This window comes from Sciurus vulgaris (assembly GCF_902686455.1).
Source record: "Sciurus vulgaris genome assembly, chromosome: 4".
In the NCBI taxonomy this organism is placed as follows: Eukaryota; Metazoa; Chordata; class Mammalia; order Rodentia; family Sciuridae; genus Sciurus; species Sciurus vulgaris.
The window spans coordinates 175,201,836-175,227,187 of record NC_136464.1 but is presented as its reverse complement, the minus strand read 5'-3'; the positions used below and the strand labels follow the sequence as shown (position 1 = coordinate 175,227,187).

At 40.5% G+C, this 25,352-nt stretch overlaps 1 protein-coding gene across 15 annotated transcripts in view; it reads left to right on the top strand.

Moving 5' to 3' along the window:
* The window catches only part of DOCK9 (dedicator of cytokinesis 9), a 276,566-nt gene that overhangs the window by 120,990 nt on the left and 130,224 nt on the right, over nt 1-25,352 (top strand). For all 15 annotated transcript variants that reach the window (XM_079136871.1, XM_079136879.1, XM_079136881.1 and 12 more), the window contains exons 3-6: nt 17,191-17,280; nt 20,842-20,924; nt 22,840-22,909; nt 24,548-24,643. In XM_079136871.1, coding sequence (XP_078992997.1) covers nt 17,191-17,280; nt 20,842-20,924; nt 22,840-22,909; nt 24,548-24,643 — 339 coding nt within the window. The remainder of the gene's footprint in view (nt 1-17,190; nt 17,281-20,841; nt 20,925-22,839; nt 22,910-24,547; nt 24,644-25,352) is intronic.

Below are 25,352 nucleotides of genomic sequence, written 5' to 3'. Positions count from 1 at the left end.
TGCAAAAAGGAGTGTATCCCTATGTGATCTTGAATAAAAGTGTTCGATTTGGGTTGATTTAGAGGGCACAAGTCTCTCTTATGTCTTATGAGAGTGTTTTAGATTCAGATTTTTTACTAAGTGCATTGGTGTCTGAAGAGTGGGCTTTTTTGGGAAGCACTAGAGACTTAGGTCACTTTTCCTCTTAGGACGACACTTGGGGAGCTTGCTATGAGAAGCCCTGAAGAGCTCCCAGAGAGGGGTTTGGGGTTGGCAGGGATGTCATGAAGTCTGTACTCTGTGTAATGTGGGTGCTGAGCCCGGGAGGACATGTGGAGGACTCGGGCAGCTTGAGTTGCCATCTGGGTTTGTGCTTGAAGTCTTTTGGCCTGTGGCCTGTGCAGAGTGAGTTGCTGAAAACTTCGAGGCTGCTTGGGGGCAAGATGACAAGCCTTCCTCCAGGAAACCCCTGGTGTTAGTGCCCAGCAGCCCAGGGCCTCAGTCTGTTCAGAGGCCCTAGTCACTGGCCCTTCTCTTCTGGGACCTGATTCTGGCACCTCCTCCTTCCGTACCTCCATACTCTTACCTAGATGCTTCTTTACCTGGTGCTGTTTCCATGTGAACCTTGTCTTTATGAACTAAACTGCCTTATCTTTCAAACTTTGTTGATTCTTTTTTATTTAGTTTTAAAAATGCTTCATATATATAAAAAAAAAATAAGTAAAACAGGAAACTATGGAAATAATTGACATTAAAAACCTCCCCGCTTCTTTGCAGTGCCATTCCCCAGGACATAATGTACCCTCATAACCTGCTGTCTCATAACCAATGTATTAATAGTGAATTGTCTCTAGAACTTTCCATGCTAATGACAGTTGTTAAATGACAACCCTGAAGGCCCCCCCCCAACTAAGTTTAAAACAAAGGTGAGAATTTTAACAAATGTTTTCTGTTTCTAACTTGCTAAAATACATGGGCTGAAAAATGACTATTATTTAGTTCTTTCCTTAAAAAAAGAAAAACGAATACCATGGGAATGAAATCAACCATTTGTGCAATGTTGCTGCCAGAATGTGTTCCACTGGTAAATGGGTTCAGAACATGCCAAAAAATACCATGCTTTGAGATTTTCACTCCATGAACAGGACTACACAGCTAAAGGGCAGATAAAGGGGCACTCCAGAACGATGCTGTTTGCCTGCGATTTGGCAACAAGTGCAAAGCAAAATCCAATGATTACAAGTTATATTCCCTGTTGACAAATTTTTCCTGTAGTGTTCTCCAAGGAAGCTAAAGGTTATCTCAAGTTCTCTGAGCATGAGAGTATGTGTTCTTCTTGGTATTCATTAATTAGCAAAACTTTTTGAATTTTGCTACCAAGAATGCAAAATTGTATTTGCAGGCCTGAGATAAAAATTACTTAGGAAACCAAAACAGAAACCAAAAAACTCCCACATGGAGTTGATTTAGTTTCATCCTTTCTCCCAGGGACGAGGAACCTGAATAGTTAAGCAGTCACAGAATCGGACGAGTGAAACTGAAAAAACTGCCCCTCTCCCATGTAACTACTTCTCTTGTGATACCAGGCAGATATCCTAGGAATGGCAGAGAACTCAGGGCATTTAGTTGGCCAAGGATGAATGAATGGGTGTTATTTTCTGTTAGGGGCAAGTTTTTCCAAAGGTTGAGAAGCTTGAATTTCAACTTTGACTCCCATTGTAGTAATTATTTTTGACCCCAGTTAAGTTTGGGCACTAATATTTGTTTTCTTACTTTGTCATCAGGTAAAACTATTTACACTGTATTTTCTTGCTAATTGTCTTAGTAATGTTAATAACTGTCTCATAATCTGGATGAGTAAAATGTCTTAGGAGTGCCACAAATTCCACAGATTCCTTCTGTGTGTCTCTGTTTTTTAAATCAAAATAGGAGCATAGCATTGTCAATGTATTGTTATAATCTGAGGGAACAGATTAGATCAGGGAAAAATATCTTATTTCGTACAGAAAAAAGATGATGTATAGGTTAGGAAATGTGTCAAATATTGAGCAAAGTGCTTGTTGAGGGGTAATTTGCAATAATACACTGAAATGAACAATTAACTACTAAAATAATAGAACTTGGTATAAATTTCTGCCAAATATTTTCAAAATGATAATTTACCACAATGTAAGCATGGGTAGCAATGATGATTTGAACATATCACAAGGGGGCACATATTGAGCCCTGTTGGTCAGATCCCAAGGACATCTAGGTATTCTCTGAACATGAATTATGTGGGGAAAAGATTTGTCAGTCAGATATATTTGCCTAAGGATGGAAGAAAGATGTTAGAAAACCTGAAAGACATGAAATAAATGTGGATTTTAAGTAATCAAAAGAGTAGTTCCCATCTGTTATAAAGTGAAGCGTCATCTGCCATGGCCGGGGACAACCCTGGTGTGCAGGGGTCTGTGCTGTCTCAGCCTGGGCATCATGGGTCTCCTTGCTGGCAGTACCTTCTCATTTTTGGAGGCGACTCGAAATCCCATGTCCTTTGAAGCTATTCAAGTCAGCTGACCTTCCCCTGTTCTCTTAGTTCCTCCCCTTGTTGTTCATATTGTGTGCACAGTGCTTGAGCACATTGTCCTGCCTTTTCACTAGTGGCTGCTAATGCCCCAGATTTAGGTGTCTGTCCTTCCCCCATCTTCTCTCCCTCCTCCTCCTCGACCTCAATCTCCCTGTAATCCCTGGTACACTGTATGCTAAGGTTGATCTATGTTGCTACATTTCAAATTAGTAAAATTATTGTGAAGAGGTGGAATTTTTTGAGGGGGGAGGTTAATGAAGTAAATATGAATATCATTTGGCACATATGGAAGCCCCACTGACTAGATTTGTAAAAATGCTGTTGGATCAATTATTTGGTTTAGTGAATGGTAGATAATTTCTTCAATTAAAAAATGCAGGTGAAGCAGAATCTTTTTCTTGTTTTTGACATCAGGAAGCAGGGCTTTATTCTACAACACAGAGGAAACATGCTTTCCCACATGCCCCAGATATAAATTGTTACAACTCAGGTACTGGCCAGCAGTGCCCCTGGTGGACCCCGTGCAGGGTTCTAAAGACAAACCATAGCCCGAAAATTCTAAGCTTTCTTCCCTTAAACTCACCCATATCATTATTTACAGAATTCACTTTTATATTGGTATAAAAATTATACTAAAAATTTATCACTAAACTAACTTTAATATATTTTTCCCTCTTAAATTTCTTTGCTAAATATCTTCACTGTCCCGACAACTTTTGCTTCTTATTTTCTTGGTATACTGTGTTCTTTTCCTTCTTTAGGTTTTTTGCACATTTCTTGGTACCTCCAGTGACTCTCTGCTCAGATTCCCTCTCCAGTCTGGGCTGCATGTCTGGCTTTCTGGAGCTGACACCTGGAAATCTGGATTTGTGGTTGCTCCTTTCTCTTGCTGATTCCTCATGGGGCTTTCCAAGCATTTCTCCCTCACTTCCTCCTCTGCTGTGTGAGACTGGGAAATCTGATTCTGTCTTCCAAGTCTCAAGCACATTCTCTTTTCCCTGACTTTGCCCCTCGACCCAGGTTTCTTGTCTCCCATCATCTGGGTTTCGTAGATCCATCTCCTGGGAGGTTTTCATGCACTGTTTCTCTTGTCTCTTTATTTTTACATTTTCTGCTGATGTGGTAATCTCCAGTCTTTGTTCTTCTCCTTTAGTTTTATTTTGGTGTCTGGTTCGAGCAACATTCCCTTATCTGCAGGAGCAGTCTTCTGCTTTGTGTTCCTTTTTTTCAGTTTTCATGTTGGTGTTAAAGGAGTATACTTTGTGGTGGCTAGTGAACCTTTTTCATTGTTTCGCGGACTTACCAAAGTTTACTTGGAATAAGTCTGAGAATTTTTTTATGAGCAAAATATAGGACAATTTTTTAACAGGCAATAAGAGGTGATAAATTTAGATCTAAATGTTTTAGATCAAGAAATCTAAATTGATTTGTCATTTAAGAGAAGATAAACCTTTGCGTCGATGTCTAGCCATGTTCTCCCCCAAGTGGAAGTCCTTTGCAGATGATGCTTTGATGATGACATTCTTCACTGTTGCTGTCAATCCACTGACCATATATCTGGTTTTTAGGCTCCTGTGTCCTGACTTGCTTCATAACTTACAAACATTTGTGCAGTTTTGTAAAGTGACAAAGTATGAAAAAGGTGGCAAATAGTAAAAAAAAGATGTTGGGAGGCAATCTATGGCTACCATTCATATTTCATAAAATTAAACTTTGGCGTAAACAAACAAGGAGTAGTGTTTGTGTTAGCTTTTTGTTGCTGTGACCAGAATACCTGACTTAGAGGAGGAAAAGTTTATTTGGTGCTGTTTTAGGCAAGGTCAGCTGACCCCCATTGCTCTAGGCCTGAGGAGAGGCATGGCACAGCGTGTGGCAGAGGAATGCTGCTCAGCTCAGGGCAGCCAGGAAGCAGAGAAAGGGAGAAGAGCCAGGAACAAAACATAGTCCAGGGGCTCACCCCCAGTGACCTACTTCCTCCATCCTTGCCCCTCCAGCCTACAGTTATCACCCAGTAGTCGATTCAGATGATTAATCCGTCACATAGATTCCACTGATGTGGCTACAGCTCTCATAATCTAATCATCTTACCCTTGGACATGATTGCATTGCCAAACACACAAGCTTTTCTGGGGACATTAAAGATCCAAACCATAATAGTGTTTGTATGGAAGGAGAAAAAGAGCAAGTTGTATTTCACTTCTGAGTGGACCCCTGAAAGACTCGAAAGTAAGGACACAGCTACTTTATACCATGTCACAGTGGCATAGTCACTGTAACTGAAAGGTGGAAGCAACTCAAGTATCCACCCTTGGGTGAATGGATAAACAAAATGTGGTGTTTACATGCAGTGGAATATTATTTGGCCTTAAAAGGAAAGGAAATCCTGTCATGTTACAGTATAGATAAACCTTGAGGACATTATACTCAGAGAAATAAGCTAGCCACAAAAGGACAAATACCGTAAGATTCCACTTACATGAGTTGTCATAGGAACACAACAGTGGTTACCAGCATGTAGGGATGGGGGCATGAGGCATCAGTGAGTTCCTAGATTGTCTTTGGGAAGATGAAGTTTTGTGGACTGATGGTGGTGAAGATCGTACAAGAAGAAGAAGCTTAATGGCACTTAAAAATGGTGAATTCTATGTGTGACATGTTTTACCATGAAGTTTTAAAAAAAAGAGCAGGTAGGTATAGGGCTTCCGGATTGGGGTTGAAACCCGTCATCTTCAGAACTGTGAAATGTCAGAGCTGGGAGAGGTTGGTCAGGTGCATTTCCTACTGACATTCATGGTGTATTACGAGTATCCATCTTAGCGAAAGAATTTAAAATGAAAAATGGAAATACAGAGAAAAGACTATTCAAAACTGACAGCCCTAGAAGTTTTCCCTTTTGGAAATGCTTAGATACAAGAGAATCCTAGAGGGTTCTCAGCATTGTACAGAAAAATGTGGTTACTCCATTTGCCTTTCAATAACATCCGGATTTTTATTTTTCCTCTGGTTCTTTTCCTCTTCTACTTACATGAGACTGATAATGATCTACAATCCGCTGACCTGGAGAGGAAGCCAAGCCCCGCTACTTACAAAGGCCTGGAAGTCCCTGATCTCATTTCCCATCTGTCCTTTTAAAAGAAAATATTTTTTATGGTGTTTTGCCTTGCTTTTTTATATATGCTGCCAAAAAAAAGAAAAGAAAGAAAGAAAGAAAGGAAAGAAAAGAAATCTCAATACTTTGGTCTTGGTTTTCTAGTGAAAAGTGCTCTTTTTATAAATTCCTCGAAATTTCTGTCATTTGGAATTTAGTGGCCAACAATGTAGTTTTCTGTGAACATTGTAGTTTCTGAGATTATAGTTTTTGTCTAGAATTGGACATATCTAAAAAATCCAGATAAATAATATTACTAAATTTATGTTGCCCAGACTTTCAGGAGATAAGAGTTTTAATTTGATATTACAGAAAATTATGCCTTATAGAAAACAATGCCTTATAGAAAAGTGACTGATTTTTCTTTATTGTCAAATATGCCTTCAAAAGTAAAGTTCACTTTTCAGATAACACTGATCAGCTGAGTTGAAGAGTCTTTATGTAATTTATATCAATAGTTATACTTGTGCAGTTTTATATGTTCCTGAGACCATGAATATCACATAGAGTCCCTGTTTTCAAATTGCTCAAAACGTAGGAGAGCATGTGCTACTATTAAAAATAAGCAGGAGACTTAAAATCAAGTCCATGTCCTGACATAAATCAAATCCCATGGGAATCTCTCCTAGGAATATTAACTTGAGAACTCAGTGGTTCATCCCTTTAAGAGGTTGGAAAGGCAGAAGGGCAGTCTGAGAGAGAGGTTAGGGTTAAAGGGGAAGATGTGGGTCAGCCAAGGAAATGTGAAAAAGGAGCCCATGGGGACTGAAGCTTGGGCTGTTCCCTCACTTAAGGAGAAGGGATGGGGAGCAGAGAGAAAAATAGGACAAGAACCAGGAAACCAGGCAAGGTGTGTGGCTCAGCAGTAGAGTACCAAGGCCTGTGGGGAGGGTGGAAATGGGAATGAAGTTGGATGGACACCAGGAGAAGAGTGACTTAAGAACGTTCCTAATTACTGTTACCTTGACTGATTTGTTTAACTAAAGCCATCTTGCTTAGCTCAGCAAAACTGGAATTGCGCCAATTCGGCATTATTTTCCTATTGAAAAGGAAAGTGTTAGATGAGGGTGAAAATTGATTCTGGAAAACAATTTCTGTATCAGATTCCAGGTCAGCAACTGCAAAAATGCATCGAGGAACCATCATTCACTTTGTACTTGGGCCTGCCTCTCTAAATGAAGGTGGTAGCCGTGTAGGACAGCAGGGACTCTGGTGGCGAGTCCTGCCATAGTGAGGTTCTGCAAACCTGGCACTCCAGGCGGGGACTACGTCTTGTTCACTGACCTAAGGGTGTCCCTCTGGAGCCTCATGCTCTTAATTAGGGAGTGTGTATGGGCAGCTGTGTCCCCATGCTCCATGGCATACAGCTCTAGGTGATGTGACTGACCATGTCTAATGGGGAGGCTGGGGATTCACACCGAGTGCCACAGCATTGCCCTGAGGAATGGGATAACTGGTGACTCCCCAAACAACTGGGGAAAAGGCCGTTGTTTCTTATGTTTACAAAGCATTTCATCATTTTCTTTTTCCTCACTATGCTAAGGAAAAGTAGCTTTTTTTCCTTTTTTTAAATGTAGTAGACACCATGTGACATGATTTTTGCTCCATGAAGTACTTAGGCAACCTCAAGATCAAGCAGGAAGTGGAGATTATATAAATAATTAGACACAATAGAACCACATACATAAAATGTTACATGTACAAATGAAGTAAATCTCATTTTATTCTCTCATGTACAATGAAGGGCGTTAGATGAATCCAGTGGGTCATCCCTATATTCTTATATTCTCCACATCAGGTTATATTCTTTATTTTTTCCCCCCTTTTTTCTTCTTTCTTTTCAAAAAGTGACATTTAGCTCCCATCTTAAATAGAGGGAATGGTAAACGTTTTTTAATTGGTAGAATTGGAAAAGCATAGATCCATACTTGTATCCAGGGAGGGGTAGAGGCAAGTAAGGATAGAAGACATAGGATAGGTAGAAAGGGACAAAACAGAGTGGCCATGACTCACAGTCCAGGTTTAAAGTTCACTTTCACATGACTTAAAAACTCGGCTTCCACGTACTTCAACCACATATAACACTATTACATCAATTACCAGATATTTAACCACAGGTCGGTAAATAACCTTGCTCTTGGCCTGGGCCTAAAGAAAAACAGGGCATAGAATGCTTTTACTTAGCAGATATATTTTTTTGTAATTTTTCGGATCTGATTACTCCGTCCACATGTCACCCTCCTGGTGAAACCCTCAATGGTCACAAGTGTAGTACTGTTTAAATTTACAAAGCAGAATGATGAAAACCCCTGACAGGGAAATTAATAGAGATTTGTCATCAAAAACAAAGAAAAAAAAGAAAAGAATCCTTAAAAGATAATGATTAACGTGTTCAGTGACCAACACAAAGAACTAAAAATTCCCTCTAGATCATGTCTCCACTGAAACTTTTTACGTATGTAATCACGTCTTGCTAAGGCGCCGCTGGTGCATGCCTCTCCAGCACCCACATTCCACCCGGTCTCAGGGCGTGCTCCTCGATTCCTGTTAAAATCTGTGCCTCACTTTGACCGGTCCTTAAATTCCTGCCTGAAACAGCTCAAGGATCCTCATGTCCTGAGTTGAGTTCCACCTCCCTTTTATGACGTCCTCAGGAATCCCCTTCTTGGTGACAGAAGGACAGATATCTTTTCGCGGCTCCACCTCCCAACACTGCCACACTGAGGACCATGCTTCCACACGGAACCTTTGAGGGATACACTCAGACTGTATCCAGACCATAATACCATGCCATTTGGAACCCTTCATGATTGTCATAGTTCAGTCCCTTTTTAGCTGAATGCCCATTCACTCAGACAGCATTTATCTTATGCTCGGTGTTGTGTTGGGTGTGGGAGCAGCAAAGGTGAACAGCTGGCCGTATCCTCTGTCTGGCGGGAGGTGCAGACATGTCTTTTGGTGTTTCAGCAGCATGGAGCGTGCACTAGTTGAGGGTGGTGTGCTGTTGGAGCACCCCAGTCCCAGTGCACGAGGGATTCAGAAACCCTCCACGTTGCTGAGCATTGGAGAAGGGCAGAGTCCAGCAAAGTCTGCACAGTTGGTCATGAGAGGCCTGAGGTCCTGGTGAGGAGTTTGGATTTTATTGTGGTGACAGTGAGGAGTCACTGAAAGAATGTAAGCAGAAGCCTGAGGCCCAGATGAAAGCTTTAGAAAGGTAACTGGCTGCTGTGCTGAGAATCCTTAAGAGGGCTGAGCGCCAAGAGCTGAGAGCCGGAAGGTGGGCCTCGCCCCTGGGGAACTGTGCTGTGGCTTATGGGAGAGCCCCCCGGATGGTAGTAGGCCACACAGGGTGAGGGGCGGCACTGCTGAGTGAACTGATAAAGACAGTTAAAGGTGGACACTTGGGGCCTGCAGGAGCCAGTTAAGAGGAGTGTTTAGGGAGAGAAATACCCGCAGTCTTAGAGGGCAACTTTGTAGAAAGCTTGTTAGGTGATCTGAGGCTCAGAAAATCCATAAGAAAGGTACTTTGCTTTGCCTGTATCTGCTCAGCCTTTGTATTATTGTTTTAATTTGTCTCTTGGGAGTTTTATTTAATTAAATCCCTCCAGAAACCTAAATGGAATTCCTTCTTTAGACCCTCGTTTTGTCCCATGCTTTGTTAATTTTCTTAATTATCAGTGAGTTAAACATTGAGAATCCTCAGGCCCCTGCTCCCTGAGAGTGGAATCGTCTGATGCCAACAGTCGCTGTGGGTTAGCTGCCAGGACATGAACTGTGAGGTGAATTGTGGGAACGCCCTGTGTCAGTTTTGGTTTCTAGCCTGCCTTGGTACTGAATCCTCTCACAAAACAAGTCATGTGCTCTGAAACAAATTCATCTGCCAGATACTTGGAAAAGCTCATTGCTGGTGTCGTCAATAAGTCACAGCAGGGTTGGGGTTGTGGCTCAGAGGTAGAGCACTTGCCTAGCATGCATGAGGCACTGGGTTCGATTCTCAGCACCACATGTAAATAAATAAAATAAAGGTCCATTGACAATTAAGAAAAAAAAAAAGTCACAGCAAAGTTCCCAGAGTTGTCTTAGTACAGTGTGATACTGTGCTGGATACAAAATCTTTAATGTACAGGCCAGTGTAGCCAGGTGGGGTTTCCAGCAGAGGTCAAGGGGCAGCACTCCATGGACACGGGAGGCACCAGTTTGGCTCAAGCCTAGAGAGGAAGAGAAGGAGCCCTGCTGTTGGGAGCCATCCATCCAACAGGGAGTAGTTTGAAACTGGAGGCAGCTCTCAGACATTGATAGTTCTCATCCCGTTGAGCACATAAAGTTCAAGCAAGGATTTATCATATAGTGGAGAAGATGGGCTGGGCCAGGATGGGCCTGAAGAGCCCACTCCCCCTGGACCTACCGGGCTTTTCTCTTGGGCTGCATCCATTTCTTTCCCTTCCCCACCTACCTCGAGTCCACCAGAGAGTTGTCCTTAAAGTACTCTTTCTCTGCCAAATGTGTAAGTCCTCAGAGATTTGAAGAAATAGTTCTACTAAATAAATGAAAAATAAATACAACTATGGGATGCCTTATGAGACTGCACAAAGGGAGGATTGACTGCTCAGCAAAGTTGAGTCCACGTCTCAGCCCAAGGGCGGGTGGATTTGGGCTTGAGGCCCAGTGGGCTCTTCTGGCTAACAAGGAGTCACCATGGGCCTTGGACCCTCTTCTTTCTAGGACATTTTAGATTTAAGACCACGTACTAAAAATTCCCCTTCAGGCTCTCCATGGCCACAGTCCCACTCTCACTAACAGCTCTGTGCTACAGAAGAGAAGGGCCTTCCCTTCCTCTGGCTCAGTGTCTCAGCGATGCCGTCTTCCTTGGGGTTGTCTGCCTAACACCCCCATCCTGTGCTTCAGAGCCCACACTCTCTCTCTGGGCCGTCCTTGATGTTTGTTTTTCTATTCAAGGAAGGACACTTCCAGCTCGCTTCTCTTTTGAACTGCAAAGATGGGGGAGAAATTTGTCACTGATCCATGCAACTGGCTCAGATTACGGCCCACTTCTCTAGGACCTCCTGTTTAGCTCATTGTTCACCTGGTCTCAGAGGAAGGTGGACCTTTGGTTTCAGTGTTTTAATTAAAAACTCACAAAATATGATGTTTTAAATACCCAGTGTATATGCATACTTCTCACCAGGAATTAAGAGCTTTGGTTTTTAATAGTTTAATGTCCACTGTAGAGTGATTTCAAAAAAGTCCAGTGCTGTGTGTGCTGAGAGGGTTAGAAAAACAAATAAATAATACAGAAGCATGCCTTTGTTAACATTCTTGTATTTATTGAAATCTATGTAGCAAATCTTTTCTCCTCTTTTTTTCTCTCATGAAGAAAAATAAGTGGGGTGATACAAGTCAAAGCCAATACAGTATTCATTTTTTCTCTTTTATGGATACCCCTTGTGTTTTGGTTTCTAACAAAGTAATTCCTCGCACTTAGATGAACCAGCCGAGAGGGATGAGACTTAGAATTCCATGTTCAGGAACTGTGGGATTTTCAACCACAAAGGAAACCTGGAGATCCTGGAAGACTGCTTTCTGGATGTGGAAAGTTCAAGCTTTGCCCAGGCTCACACAGCTAACAAGAGGCAGGGCTCAGGCAGGGACTCGGGTTTCCTGGCTCTCCATTCAAAACTCTTTCCAGTGTTGCTTCTCAGATGATTCCATAGGAAGTTTAATGAAAGGATTCATTTCTTGTGGTCGGAAACATGAGCTTCTCCGTATCCTGGCTTCAAGGGGACTGAGGTCACATGTGGAGGACAGAACGCTGACCCTGCTGGGATCAGAAGTCGAGTTAGGGGATGAGTTTCATCTGAAGACACAGTTGCGGCAGGACAGAGGGCAGAGCAGTGAGGAGCAAAGGGTGCTGGGAGGGGCAGGACTTGCCAGGAACCCCAGTGTTGGCCCCCAGGAGAAGCCTGGCACCTCTGTATGTTTGCTGAGGTGGCCCCTGCCCCACCCCCTGGGCTAATAATCAGCTCGCCCTTCTACGCTTTCCACACGTAGCGCAGAGTCATCAGGTGGCCCCCATCTTTGGAGGGAATCATTTTAATCAAGAGAAAAAACTTCTTTAAGAGGATCTGTTGGAAGCATTTTATTTCAAACGACTTGGAGATGGCTGTGTTTCACTCTTCCTCTTTGGGTCCGGGGCAGCGCTGCACTTTTTCACTTCATGAAGATTGACCTGGCTGGCAGGTGTCCTCGCATCTACTTGTGCCCCTTTTGGAGAGCACTTGCCCCGTGCTCTTGTGTGGAACTCCTCCTAAGACTCCTGTCCATTCCTGGCCAAGGTAAATGAGGATTTCTGTGTGTCAGAGACACCAGTGTTTAACTTACTAATGCTACGGACTGAAGATGACTGAATATAGTAGCTGAAAGGCTTTTATGTGTAAGTTGTGTTTTGTGCTATGAGATTCCCATCCTAGTAGTTATTTAAAGTATCTGCTTGGTATGCTTAGGTTTGATTTTAGGTGCTTTTCACACTTTGTGGTATGAAATGTTTCCCCTTCACCTTTCAATTTAAAGCTTTCTTAGTGGAATAAATATAATTGGCTCTCCATTTCCTTAGGTTCCATATCTGTGACTGCTGGTCATAGAGATTTTGGAAAAAAAAAATTGTACTGAACGTGTACAGACCTTTCCTTGTCATTATTCCTTTGACAGTACAGTATTGTAACTATTTATGTAGCATTTGCATTTTATTAGGTATCATAAGTAATCTGGAGATGATTGAATGTATACAGGAAACCATGGGTAGGTTTCATGCAAATACTGTACCATTTTATATATGGGACTTGAATATCCTTGGGTTTTGGTGTCTGTGGGGGGGTGGGAGGATCCTAGAATCAGACTCTCTAGATGTTGAGGGATGACTGTAATAGGAATGGGACTGATACTCTTTGAGTGCTCACCTCGATACTGATTTATGTGAAGAGGATATGGACCCATCTTTTGTGGAATATAATTGTAACTAAAGGAAAAGTAGAAACAGAATACCACAACCATGAGAAAGGAAATTTAGTTCTCTGCTGAGAATGGCTTTGGTTTTCATTGAATATAAATCTCTTGGTATTGACTTGGATTCTGTTATGAGCCAGATAAGTGAATCTACAGAAATTTAATGTGAATTGTTTTGGCATAAAGTAGACCTTCTGAATGTGACCTTTTTTTTTTTTTTGGTATAGGGGGAGGGTAGTGCTGAGGATCGAATCCAAGGCCTTGTGCATGCTAGGCAACCAACTGAGCTATATCCCAAGTCCCTGAATGTAACTTTTAATATGTAAAATCTGCAGAGAAATTAAAAAAGAACATTCACTTAGTCTTCCCTTGTTAATTTCTATAATGGGCAAGAGAACTTTTTGTAATAATAGAAAAAAATAAAAAACCTTATGTGTAAGTAATGGTAGGTTCCTATTTCTAGCTCCATTGACTGTTTTATTCATTCATTCTTGAAACATTTATCACATACTTAGCAAAGAGATACAATTAGATCAATTACAACATATCTCCTGTCCTCAAAGGAATTTGAAATCTGGTAGAGGAAAGAAGGGCATGTGCCTGCAGGAGAGTTTAGGATAATGGAGTCAGTTATTCGAATAGGCCTCAGGGGTGAGATTTTAAGGTCACCCTGGTACAGGATCAGATCTCAATGTTGTAAGTCCGTGGACTGGATTCGATCAGTATGACCATAGAGGGGAACTGACTTACAGCAGCCAGCCCCACAAGAAAACAAACCAGAACACCATTTTGTTACTGTGCATTGAGAACTAGGATAAAAATAGGGTCAGAATACCTTTACTGGCTGTGCATCTTCTCCTGGTAGGCAAGTCTGAATGGGATGCATGGTGGTAGCTTGGCAAGGCTGGACTTAGAGTGGGGCAGTGAATGGGAAGACCTTGGCAGCGGGTGGCATCTACAGTGACTGCCTGCTTGGTGCCAGTGGCATTCATTCCCCAGGGGCCTTGATGGGTCCTGGTCTTTCCTTTTAAGTAGTGTTACAGAAGTTGCTCCAGCCTGGCAAGCCCTATTCTTTCAGCAGCCCGTTGTTTTCTCTGCCTGACCAAGTTGGTGAGGTTTCATTGTTAATTTAAGGCCAAATGGGGATGGAGGAATTTTTGATAGCGGATATATTTTTCATTCTAGGGTTTAATGTTTTTTTAATAAAGAGTTAATCTCATTAATTATATCTTGATTTGGCTTTTTAAAGCATATTTCCAAGTTTCCCTTCCTTTTGTTCTGAATACAACTTAGACTCATCCGTTATGCTTTGCTGAAGCCTCTTTCCCTTCACACACCTTCTCCGACGACCTCTTTGCCCTGTTTTGTTTAGACTGCCCTGCTCTCTTCTCCTGTGCCTCTGTGCCCTTTTCTGTGTACCCTTCCGCACTCTGTCATGCTCTCGTCTTTCTCTTTGATCAGGCTGCATGCTGGATAAAAACGGTGACTACATTTACCAAGCGTTGTGTCTTCAGCACTAGTTCATTGTCTTGTGGGAGGGAGAGAGCCAGTAAAGGTTGGGATGCGTGCAGGAAGAAATATTCATGCTGAACCCTCAGAGGAGTAGAAGTGTTTTTCAGGAAGGGAACATACTGTAGCATACGCCCAGGATCCAGCGACATTTTTCTCTCTTACTTGACTACTTTCAGGGCTCTAAGCAGAGGGTGAAAGGAAGGAAAATCAGATGTCTGCATTGTCCTGTCCTATCTGTACCATGTAATATTTCATGAAAACGGCAGTGTTCCTCAGTACTCCCATTTGGAGGTGTTTCTAGTCTCTTACAGCCTTGTCTCGTTTGTCCGTTGTTGAGTATCCCAAAGCCTAGTACTTTGAGATAGTAATTTATTACTCTTTATATTCCTGATTCTCTTCCAGGCTCAGGTAGGCGGTTCTTCTGCTGGACTTGCTGTCTGTGGGCCTGGCAAGTCCAGGATGGCTTCTCCACCCACATGGTACTGGGGTGCCTAGAACCTTCTGAAGCTGAGTGTGGCGTGCTTCTCTGTATATATGGTTCCTCCACACGAAAGCTTGTACTTCCTTTCACCATGGAGGGCTCAAAATAGTAGAACTTCTTATATGGTGATTGGATTCTAAGGAGAAGGAAGCATGCACTGCCTTTTCCTGAAGGCTGGGTTCGGAGCTGACCCAGTGTCCCTTCTGTCTTGTTTTATTGGTCACTGTCAGCCCAGATTCAAGGGGAGGGGAAATAAACTCCACCTTTTGTTATGAGGAGCAACGCACATATGTGGGGAAGAATAGCAGCTATCCTTGGAGATTATCTAAAACAGATCTAATGTTATATAGTTTGAGAAAAACACTTAAAAAATAGCACTTGAACTAGATACATACTAAAAAAGCACATCTAATTAAGTTTATTCGGGTGAAGTCTTTGGGGGAGCAAACATACTCTACCTGGGTTAGAAAATTCTGCTTTGTCAAATTGGAGTTAGGAATTGATCAGTAATGATTGATGTGTAAATCTAAGTTAAACAGGAGAAATCTTATGCCATCTTATCTGCAAAAACTCAGGTCTCTCTTTAATGATTTAAAATTGTGTTCTTTTTCAAGTGAGAACATGATAGCAGTTTGGTACATGAGAATCAAAAAGATCTACTTACTGTTATTTTTCTCACCTTAGGAGGAGGTGTTTGGAAAATATCTCATAATTACAACTGCTAGGATTGGTAATTCTACTGGGAAAATTTGGTAAAAAATTTTCTTTTTTCCTAGTGCTATAGTGAGAAAATGAACTGGAAATGACCCTATAGATACATTTCTTGAGATGAGCATTTCATGAATGTTTTCAAAGTATGATTATTAGTTTTGAAAATCTTGACTCAGATCAATCCAAATAGGGATGGAGTAAGTGGGGATATAGAATATCTCCTTTGGAGTATAGAGGATTTCATAAATAAGCCCCATTTACTGATCTCATTCCTGATTTTAATAGTTTTGACAGTCTATAATCATTATAATGTATTGCTGTGCAACGTTTTGAACAGATGGGGTCTCTTTTCCATGCCAGAGGTTCCAAGATGGACACAGTGCAAGAAAAGAATAAATATAGGCAAAGTAGGTACAACAGAGAAAATGTAGGGAGGAAATAAAATTAAGTTACACACAAAATACATGCCGTGGAGTGGATTGGGGAGAGAATCACAGATTTGACTGAAAACCGCCTCCAACCAGGGAAGAAGGAAAATAGCAGGACAGATGCTGTGAGAGCCCAGCTTAGTATTAGATTCTGTTAGTTAAATATTTCAATGTATGCTGTTTTTATAACTATGATCTATTAATAATACCCAAGAATTTTAGTCCATGGGAGAAAAAAAATCTAGAACATTAGTTTCTAAAACCTAAAGTGCAGTTATTGGGTACACGTGAAACTGTCTGAAATCATTTTATTATTTAAAGTAAGCATTGAAGCTGGGTGTGGTGGTGCACACCCGTAATCCCAGCAGCTTGGGAGGCTGAGGCAGGAGGATTGCGAGTTCAAAGCCAACCACAACTTAGTGAGACCCTAAGCAACTTAGTGAGACCCTGTCTCTAAATAAAAAAAAAGAAAAAGGACTGGGGATGTGGCTCAGTGGTTAAGCACCTCTGGGTTTAATCCCTGGTACCAGCCCCACCCCACCCCAAGAAAAGCATTGAGGCCTCCTAAAACAGGAATAGCTCTTAGGCAGTAGAGATGAGGCAGTGAACAATGAGTATAATTAATAATTAAGAAATGAGGGCTGGGGATATAGCTCAGTTGGTAGAGTGCTTGCCTCGCAAGCATAAGGCCCAGGGTTCAAATCCCCAGCACCGCAAAAAAAAAAAAAAAAAAAGAAATGAGAGAAGCTGGGCGTGGTGGCATATGCTTATGATCTCACTGGTTCAGGAGGCTGAGGCAGGAGGATCACAAGTTCAAAACCAGACTCAGCAAAAGCAAGGTGTTAAGCAACTCAGTGAGACCCTGTCTCTAAATATAATACAAAATAGGGCCGGGGATGTGGCTCAGTGGATGAGTGCCCCTGAGTTTAATCCCCAGTACAGAAAGAGAGAGCGATGGTTGTGCAACCATGTGAATGTACTTAATGCCACCGAACTGAGCACTTAAAAATGCTTCAAGTGGTAAATTTGTGTTATGTATATTTACCACAATGAGAAAAGGCATTTAAGACAAATAAAAGGCTATGTAATAAAACTGTCACAAGCACTTGGGGGTGCGTTGTTAGGGACTAGAAAGGAGAGCAGGGAGGACCCTGGAGGGAGTATCAGGACCCTGATCCAGAAGAAAGCAGGAGCTATTTCCCAGACAGGCTCCAGAACATTGGGATGCCAAATGGAATGTGTCATACCCAACTGCTGGTAGAAATCAGAGGGACTGTGTGGGTACCCCATTGCAGGGCCTTCAGCTGCTTCTTGAGGACTGGCCTCTCATCTTCACTAAGTCTCCTCGTGATTTTGTTCACAGACAGCCATACTGAGGCGGCAGGGTCGCTATGTATGCTCCACAGTCCCTGCAAAGGCAGAGGAGGAAGCTCAGAGCTTATTTGTTACAGAGGTAAGACTTTTTTTTCCTGCATTTATTTACATTTAAAGTCATTTCCCTTTAACCCACTTTTCCTTAATTTCAGTATTTTCAAGTAAGTGCCAAAAAGGTTATTATATTTTTATGATGGAAGTTAAAATAGAATAGATGACATTTTCAGAGTCTGAAATGGGCAGAAATGTCCTCAGGATTCATTTCTGACTACAGAAAATGATCTCCACAGCATTTGTCTCATGGACTTAAAATAAGGGGTAACTTGTAAATGATTTCACTGGAAAACTCTGTTGAAAGCTTTGTCTTGATACTGTTTTAATGGTTAACTCAGCATATACATTGATGTATTCATTTATTTTACGTACATGTTTATGTTTGCAAGTGACTTTCAAGACTAATATCCATGAACTGCCAGGAGATTGTGAGCAAAGCCTGACTATCCCTGATCATTGTGTGATTATTATTACTCTTGTTTGAACATATAAATAATACCTCATTATGGAGAAAAGTAATTATTGTAATTTAGATTGCTTATTTTTTTGTTTTCCTTGGAGTATTTGTTTTTTCCTCCAGTTATTTTTAGGTAGGACCAACTAATTTGGAGCCTTAATTTTATTTCTCACAGTGCTCCTTCATTTAAAAATAATGAGTTTTGCCGAGTAAGGTGTCACAGGCCTATAACCCCATCTACTTGGAAGGCTGAGGCAAGAGGACCACCAGGCTCAGCAACGTAGACCCTGTCTCAAAATGAAATCAAAAAGGGCTGGGGCTGTGTCAGTGGTAGAGGTCCCCTGAGTTCAATCCCAAGTACTGTTAGAAAGAAGTTTTTAACCCAGTTTTTCTAGTTGATATTTTCATGAGAAATAGGCCCATCAATGTTGACCACTACAAGGAAGCTATGCTTTTTGTTTGTTATTTCCGCAATCCCACAGTGCTAGGGACTTGAACCCGAGCCTCCAGCATGTGAGGCAGGCACTCTACAAGTTGGGCTATATGGCCTGCACTAGGAAGCTATGCTTTTTAAGGGAAGATCAATTAATTAACATTTAGTTTTCCTTGAGATCTTTTAAAAATAAAATATGTATTTAAAAATTTAGAAGTGTGTTCTCTCATCCTTCTGAAAAGGTAGCTTCCTTTCTAACCTTTTTGCTACTATATGAGTAAAAATAATTACAGAAAAATAAAACCAGATTATGTTTATGTAGGCACGTTCATTGAAAAGCAGAAGAGCTGGGCTTGGTGGCATATGCCTGTAATCCCAGCAACTCATGAGGCTGAGGCAGGAGGATTGCAAGTTTGAGACCAGCTTTGGCAGTTCAGTGAGACTCTAAGCAACTCCGTGAGACCCTGACTTGAAATAAAAATAAAAAGGGTTGGGATGTAGCTCAGTGATAAAGTGCCCCTGGGTTCAATCCCCAGTATACACCCACACACACACAAGAGGTAGGCTGACTGTGACTGCAGGCAAAATCTGGCTTGCGATCTATTTTTATAAATACAGTTTTATTGTAATAGAGCCTTCCCGTTTGTTGACATGCTGTCTGTGACTGCCGCCAAAGTACAACTAGTTGAATAGTGCAACAGAGGTAATAATACCTGCAAAAGCAAAAGTATTTACTATTCTGCCTTTTGCAGGAAGTTTGTTGACTCTAAAAACATGAAGCAAAATTGATTGTTCAGTTTTACCAATTAATTTTTTAAAATGATTTTTGAGGGCTTACTTGCTAGAAAGTTCTTGAGTCACTGCAGGTTGAGCAATCACTGCTTTACCCTGTGCTGCTGGAGCCAATATAACTAAACCTTTTTGGGACTGTTCCACTGGGTGGAGTGAAACATCACTTCCTCTACATTCTCGGTCCAGAGGAGAATGATCTAATGACTTTAAAAAAACAAAAACAAAAACAAAAACAAAACAAAACAAAAACCTAACTTTATAAACTTTTCAATGTAACTTCAAAATATTATTGAATTTCCCTAGTTTGAAAGGTTAATCACGTAGTCAGTCATATCCATGTCTTTTTGGAGGGACAGTTCTCTGAATACGATTTCTGATGGAACCTAGTATCCCCCAGACCTTCTGGAGCTCCAGTGGGGTGGTTGCTTGCCTGGATTCTCTGCCTCTTCCTTGGACTTCAGTCAGTGCCTGGCGTGTAAGCTGTCAGCAAGGACATGTTGAATGAGTCTCTGGGTATTACTTGGCTATCAATTTTTTTGTTTTTGCAATTCCTTATAATTTAAAATATTTAAACATTATAATTATCATTCCCATTTTTCCTAAGATGTTAAAAATCTGGATACTCAGATGTTCCTTTCATGAAAGCATTCACCATATGCAAGCGCATGCTTATTTCCTTAGTTTTTAATTGGGCAGTGCGTTCTGTTCTTCAGAATAGCCTGCAAGGGACTTGGTGATATGACTTCAGTTGCAGTGCTTGATGAAAAGTATGAGACCTAATAAAGAGAACAGGAGCATGTCACAGAATCAGGGCTGTGACATGCTGTATTGGTAGACCTGGGAGCAGTAGTGGCAAAGTCCAAAGCTGTGGATAATTTTGAAATCATATTCCTTGTTTTTAGAATGTAATTTTGAATGTTAATATCTGATTTTATAAATGTGAAAGTGCTTTGAGAAGTTTTAAAAAAGCATTTATAAGAATAAAATAGCATTTTAAAATGTTTTTAAGCACATAGTCAAAAAATTAAAAAATTGCTGAGTACTCGGTTCTGCTCTTAGCCCTTGTCTGCTGTTTATTCCACCTTTCAGAATGAAAATACAAAATACTTGCCCCGCTTTCTCTTCGCATCCTTTCAAGTAAAGTGCTTATCAAAGAGCCTGGCACAAAATAAGCACTCGCTACTACTGCTGTTATTATTTTCAGGAGTTTGTGAGTGGAAGGGAGTTTGCTTCAAAGGCCTTTAGGTGTGGGCTATGACCAAAATAAGACTGTTGACAGTTTAAACTCTGAAGTGAAATCAGCAAAATAGAGACTTTGTTCATGGTATTAGTTACACCAGAGTCAAATAAACTAGGTAAAACATACATAGATTTACTGACCTGTTTTCATTTATTTAAAAATTTTGTTTTGCCATAGCCAAGTCTGCATATGTGTAGTCAAGAGCTAACTATAAAGAATATAATTTGATTTAAGGGATGTTAACTGAAACTCTTTTATTGATTTTTACTCATTCATGTTTGAAGACCAGGTGGATGTGGCCTTATTATCTTAAGACTTTACATTGTACAATACTAGATGGATCCTAATGAGTAGATGAATGAAAGATACCATACTGACCCCTTGACCCTAATATGTAGGGTCATTAATTTTTAAATAAATGAAAAATCTGCCCTCAGATCTTTAATGATGATAACTTAAAAGTGATACCTCTCCCAAGAGTAATGTTTCAGTAGTTCAAAGACTCAAGCTTCGTGGGATCCTTTGGTGGTGGAATTTCAGGCATTAGCTGGTTGATGGGAAACATTGTTTTGATGTCTGTATGGGTGTACCTTCCCGAATGTTCTCCAGAAGTCATCACCTGTTTCTGTTTTCCTCTCACATTTTCTGTTCCCTCTACCAATAGTGCATCAAAACCTATAACTCTGACTGGCATCTTGTGACCTATAAATATGAAGATTACTCAGGGGAGTTCCGACAGCTTCCAAAGTGAGTAAACTGTCAGACCACACAAGATTGGGTTATCCACATGGGGAAAGGCTTTGTACTTAAAATGCTCAGGGAAGTATGCAGCTTCACATGCAGTCAGAGTAATTATAGAAATTACTTCTAGATGGTTTGTGTGTATATGATGTAGCTGTTGTGTACAGGACCTTTGATTATAAAACTCAAATATGGTACTCCAGTATTGGTAAATTGTAATAGAAACGCATGGATAGTTTAAATAATTATGTCCTGGGATCCTATTTAGAGTACCACTGATGAAACATAATTAGGTGCAATTTACACTGAGAAATATAGAACAAAGAGAATGTATGTTACTTTTTCTAAAAAAGAATATTTCGAACAAAAGATTTGTTAAGTATTTTACGTTGAGTAAACTTTGTTTAAAAAAAGTAAATCAAGGAACAAGTATTTTCCCATATAAATTCTTTACCTCCTTTGAAGTATTAACTCATCCTAGAATATACCAAAAGTATCTATCTAAACACAGATAGTGGTAGTTAAAGTGAAACACAAGTAGATAGGTCTTGTTTTGAGAGGCTATTATAAAATGGTGCACCCTTCTGGGCACAGTGGTGCATGCCTGTAATCCCAGTGGCTCAGAAAGCTGAGTCAAGAGGACCACCAGTTCAAAGCCTGCTCTGCAATTTAGCAAGGCCCTAAGCAATTTAGGAAGACCAAAATAAAAAATAAAACAAATTCTAAAAAGCTCTGGGTGCTCAGTGGTGAAAGTACCCTGAGTTTAATCCCTGGTAGCAACAAAATAAAATAAAATGGTGCATCCTGAAATGATAAAGTTGGCATATTGAAGTATAATTGATTATGAAAATTGAAAGCAAATAATGAGAGATTGTGTTTTAAAAGAAACAATCACTCATGAAAATCTTACTTGAGACCCAATTAATATATTTTTCTTTTTGTTTGTTGCATTTATGAATTTGAATCTTTTTATTTTATTCTCAGTAGACCTATCTGTTTTTTTTTTTTTTTTTTTTTTTTCCTATCTGTGGCTCAGCCACTCCTTAAGAGTGGTCAGCCAACTTCCTGATTGCCTCTTTTTAGATCTCAGCCTAGAATGCTCCCTGCTAGCATTATCCTCTCTAGATGGGTATGTTCTTTAGTTCTATATTTGCCCAGTAATCACTTGGGGGTTGCTGAGCACTTCCCATTTGATTGGATTGACCCATCTTCATTGATTTTTGTTCACTACTATTTCCATGGTTGAAAGATAACAGACTTGACATATAGTGTACTTAGTTTATGGTAGACTTTTATGATGGTAGACTTTACCTTTTGGCATTAATAAGAATTTTATAATGTGTGATGAGAAAGGGAGGATTGTAACTGGGTAAGGATTCTGATTCTGTTTTTTCCTTGAGTCAACTCTACCCTCTGTAAGCTTAGTTTTCTCATCTACTAAGTGGTCTTAACAATAGCCCCCACCATCTAAAGGAACAAATGAGATGACAAATATAAGCTATACAGCACAGGGCCTAGCATATAATAACCATTTGCTAAATGCTGGCCACTGCTATTATTATTAATACCATTGCCACTAGTTACTTTAATGCAGTGACCTCATATCCATTTTTTCTCATAAATTTTACATTAAAAGTTATCCTACCAAGTTTTTATTTATTAATGCCTAACCCACTTTCCTATTTTTAATATACCCCGGACTCCCAGCAAACTGTGCTGCCTTTTCCTCATGGCTCTTTGGAGTTTTTTGACTTACGTCTCTGGGCTCACCTGCTGCAAAGCAACAGTGGGTTTGTACTATTCCCTATCTGACAGGGCCAGCTTTGGGTTTACTTAACCTGGTTCTTCTAGTGGAGGAAGAAATGCAGACTCTTTATGGATTAGGCAGTTATAAAACCAGTTTTCTTTATTATTTTTAAAGCAAATTGGTCAAGTTGGATAAACTTCCAGTTCACGTCTATGAAGTTGATGAGGAGGTCGACAAAGACGAGGTGGGATACTTGCTTGCTATTGTTTTTCATTTCACTTTAAACATTCATTTTAGAAGCTTTGAAGATTAGTTCAAAAATTATCAACATTTAGCCAAAACAGATATTGGAATGTTTCTTGAAGCAGGGGAAGAATTTTTAAAAATTATATTGTTGGATTGATTGACATAAGTTCTCTGTTTCATCTTGACTGCTTAGAACCTAGGGTTCTTTGGGTCATGTTTATTTGTTCTGAGATCATTTTCAAAGACTTGGATCAGATTTGGCTACACGGTGAAAGGATATCAAGATTACTTTGACCTTAAATTTAAGTTATTTTTAAGCAAGTTATCTTAAATTATCAGCCAGTAGATTTAAAATAGTTATTTCTTCAATGATTGCTTTTAGTGAAGTCTGTTTATATGCTCACTGCCCTGCTCTTGGAGAAAAAATTATGGCTAGAGAAGTGTACAGAGAGTATGGAACCTTAAGGAAAGTGTGTCCACTGAGCAAGGGACACCTAAAAAAAATAGTGCTACCTATTTCTGCATTCTTCTCCCAGTAAACACTGGATGCCCCATTGTGAGTTTAGATTTTTTTCCTTTTTTAAATTGTTAGTCGAACTGTATAACACCAGCCACTTGTGAACTTCAATAATATGTACACAACAAATTGTTTTAGAAACCACTTCTAAAATAATTCTGAGAAAAGTAAGTGGTCGTCCTAAATGAACTTGGTGCTGATTAATAGGGACAGGAGGACCAATTGAAATAATGCACATAAAGGCACATAATAACTTAAAATCCTTGACAGGTAATTATTTTTATTAGGTTCAATAATAACAGTACTAATAAAACCACCAAAATTAATATTGAGAAGGTTCAAAACAAAGCATAGGATGGATCCTTCTCCGATTGCCCTTTTGATTTTAAAAAAATTGCCAGATTGTTTGGGCATGTACATATTTCTTCTGCCTGGTTATGATCTATACTAATACATACCTAACATGGTTTTTGCAACTGGCAGCTGTATGCATGCCCTCCTCCTTAAATCAGCATCTCACTGTGTGGTCTGAGCTTGAAGAAACACTTTTCTGTACGTCTCTGCCTATCTCTCCTCACTTTTCTAACTTCTTTTTCCCTCTTTTCCTGCTAGCATTCTTGCCTCTCTTTCCCTCTTCTTTTCCTTTGCTCCATCATTTTATCTCTCCTTCCTGCATTGTCTCATATTTCCTCCCTTTCTTTTTATTCACCTTTCCCTGAACTAAGCCTCTGGGAAGTTTTCCAGGAATTTGCTTTTGTCCTCCAACTAGAGGGGAGTGTAATTTGAAAACATTTTGCACGAAACCAGGCAAGACCTCACAACTGAGTGGTCAAGTGTGGTATGTACTTTCTATGGCTCATTAAACACTTAAAAATAAAATTTTGGATGGAAGTTAACTTTACTTTTAATGAAATAGGGTTTTCAAAAATGTAGGCTGGTTTCTGTCTTACTGCTAAGTGAATTTTAATATGACTTGTAGTTATTAGTATCAGTACTTGTCCCAATGGAAACAGTTGGCCAGCTTGATACAAATGGAATTCTCCTGTTGAACAGACTCAAGACAAATAACCTAAATAACAGCAGAAGACTGACTGAAGTGGTGTTTTCCTTTTCTCCTAGGACGCTGCCTCCCTTGGTTCTCAGAAGGGTGGGATCACCAAGCATGGGTGGCTGTACAAAGGCAACATGAACAGTGCCATCAGCGTGACCATGCGGGTGAGGAGGCTCATCACTGTTTTCCCCGCATGAAGCCTTTCTGCTGCCGGTCTTGAGAATGATGCTCAAGATGAATGGGCGTGCTGTTCTTCCCCACAAAAGGGATATTGTCTGGTTACTGAGACGCTTTCCTGGTGATAGCACCCGCAATGCTATAGCCCTGTCCACCCCCTTGTCTCCACGACCTCTGACCACCAGTGTAGCCAGCAGCGTAGAAAACGCCCTGACCTGGGCTTTCTTTGTAGCAGTTAGACAGTGCTTCTTGGTACCGCATAGAGCATCACGGAGCGTGTACTAAAATGCTACAACTGTGCACTCCTGAGAGCTGCACTGCCCTGACGGACGCACGGTAAAAACAGAGACTGAAAAGGAAGGTGATTAAATTGGAAGAGGGTTGCAAAGAGAAAAACAAAACTAGTGTAAGAAGCTATGCAGGAGAGAAGATCAGGATTAATAATAAGGAGAAAAGGAACAATGGAAGGGAGGTAGTACAAATGGGAGATGATGAATCCGAGGAAACGCTCACTGCGGTGATCCTGTGGCTGGAAAATCATTCAGCATGATGAGGCAGAAAATAGTTCCTGTTCTGTGGGAGCAAGAAGCCCTGGGGGTTTGAGAGAAAGTTTTCATCCTTCTGTACTACATCCCAAATTGGAACTCTTCATACTGCTTTTGGGTGGTTATGTAAAAATCTCAAATTCTGGATGAG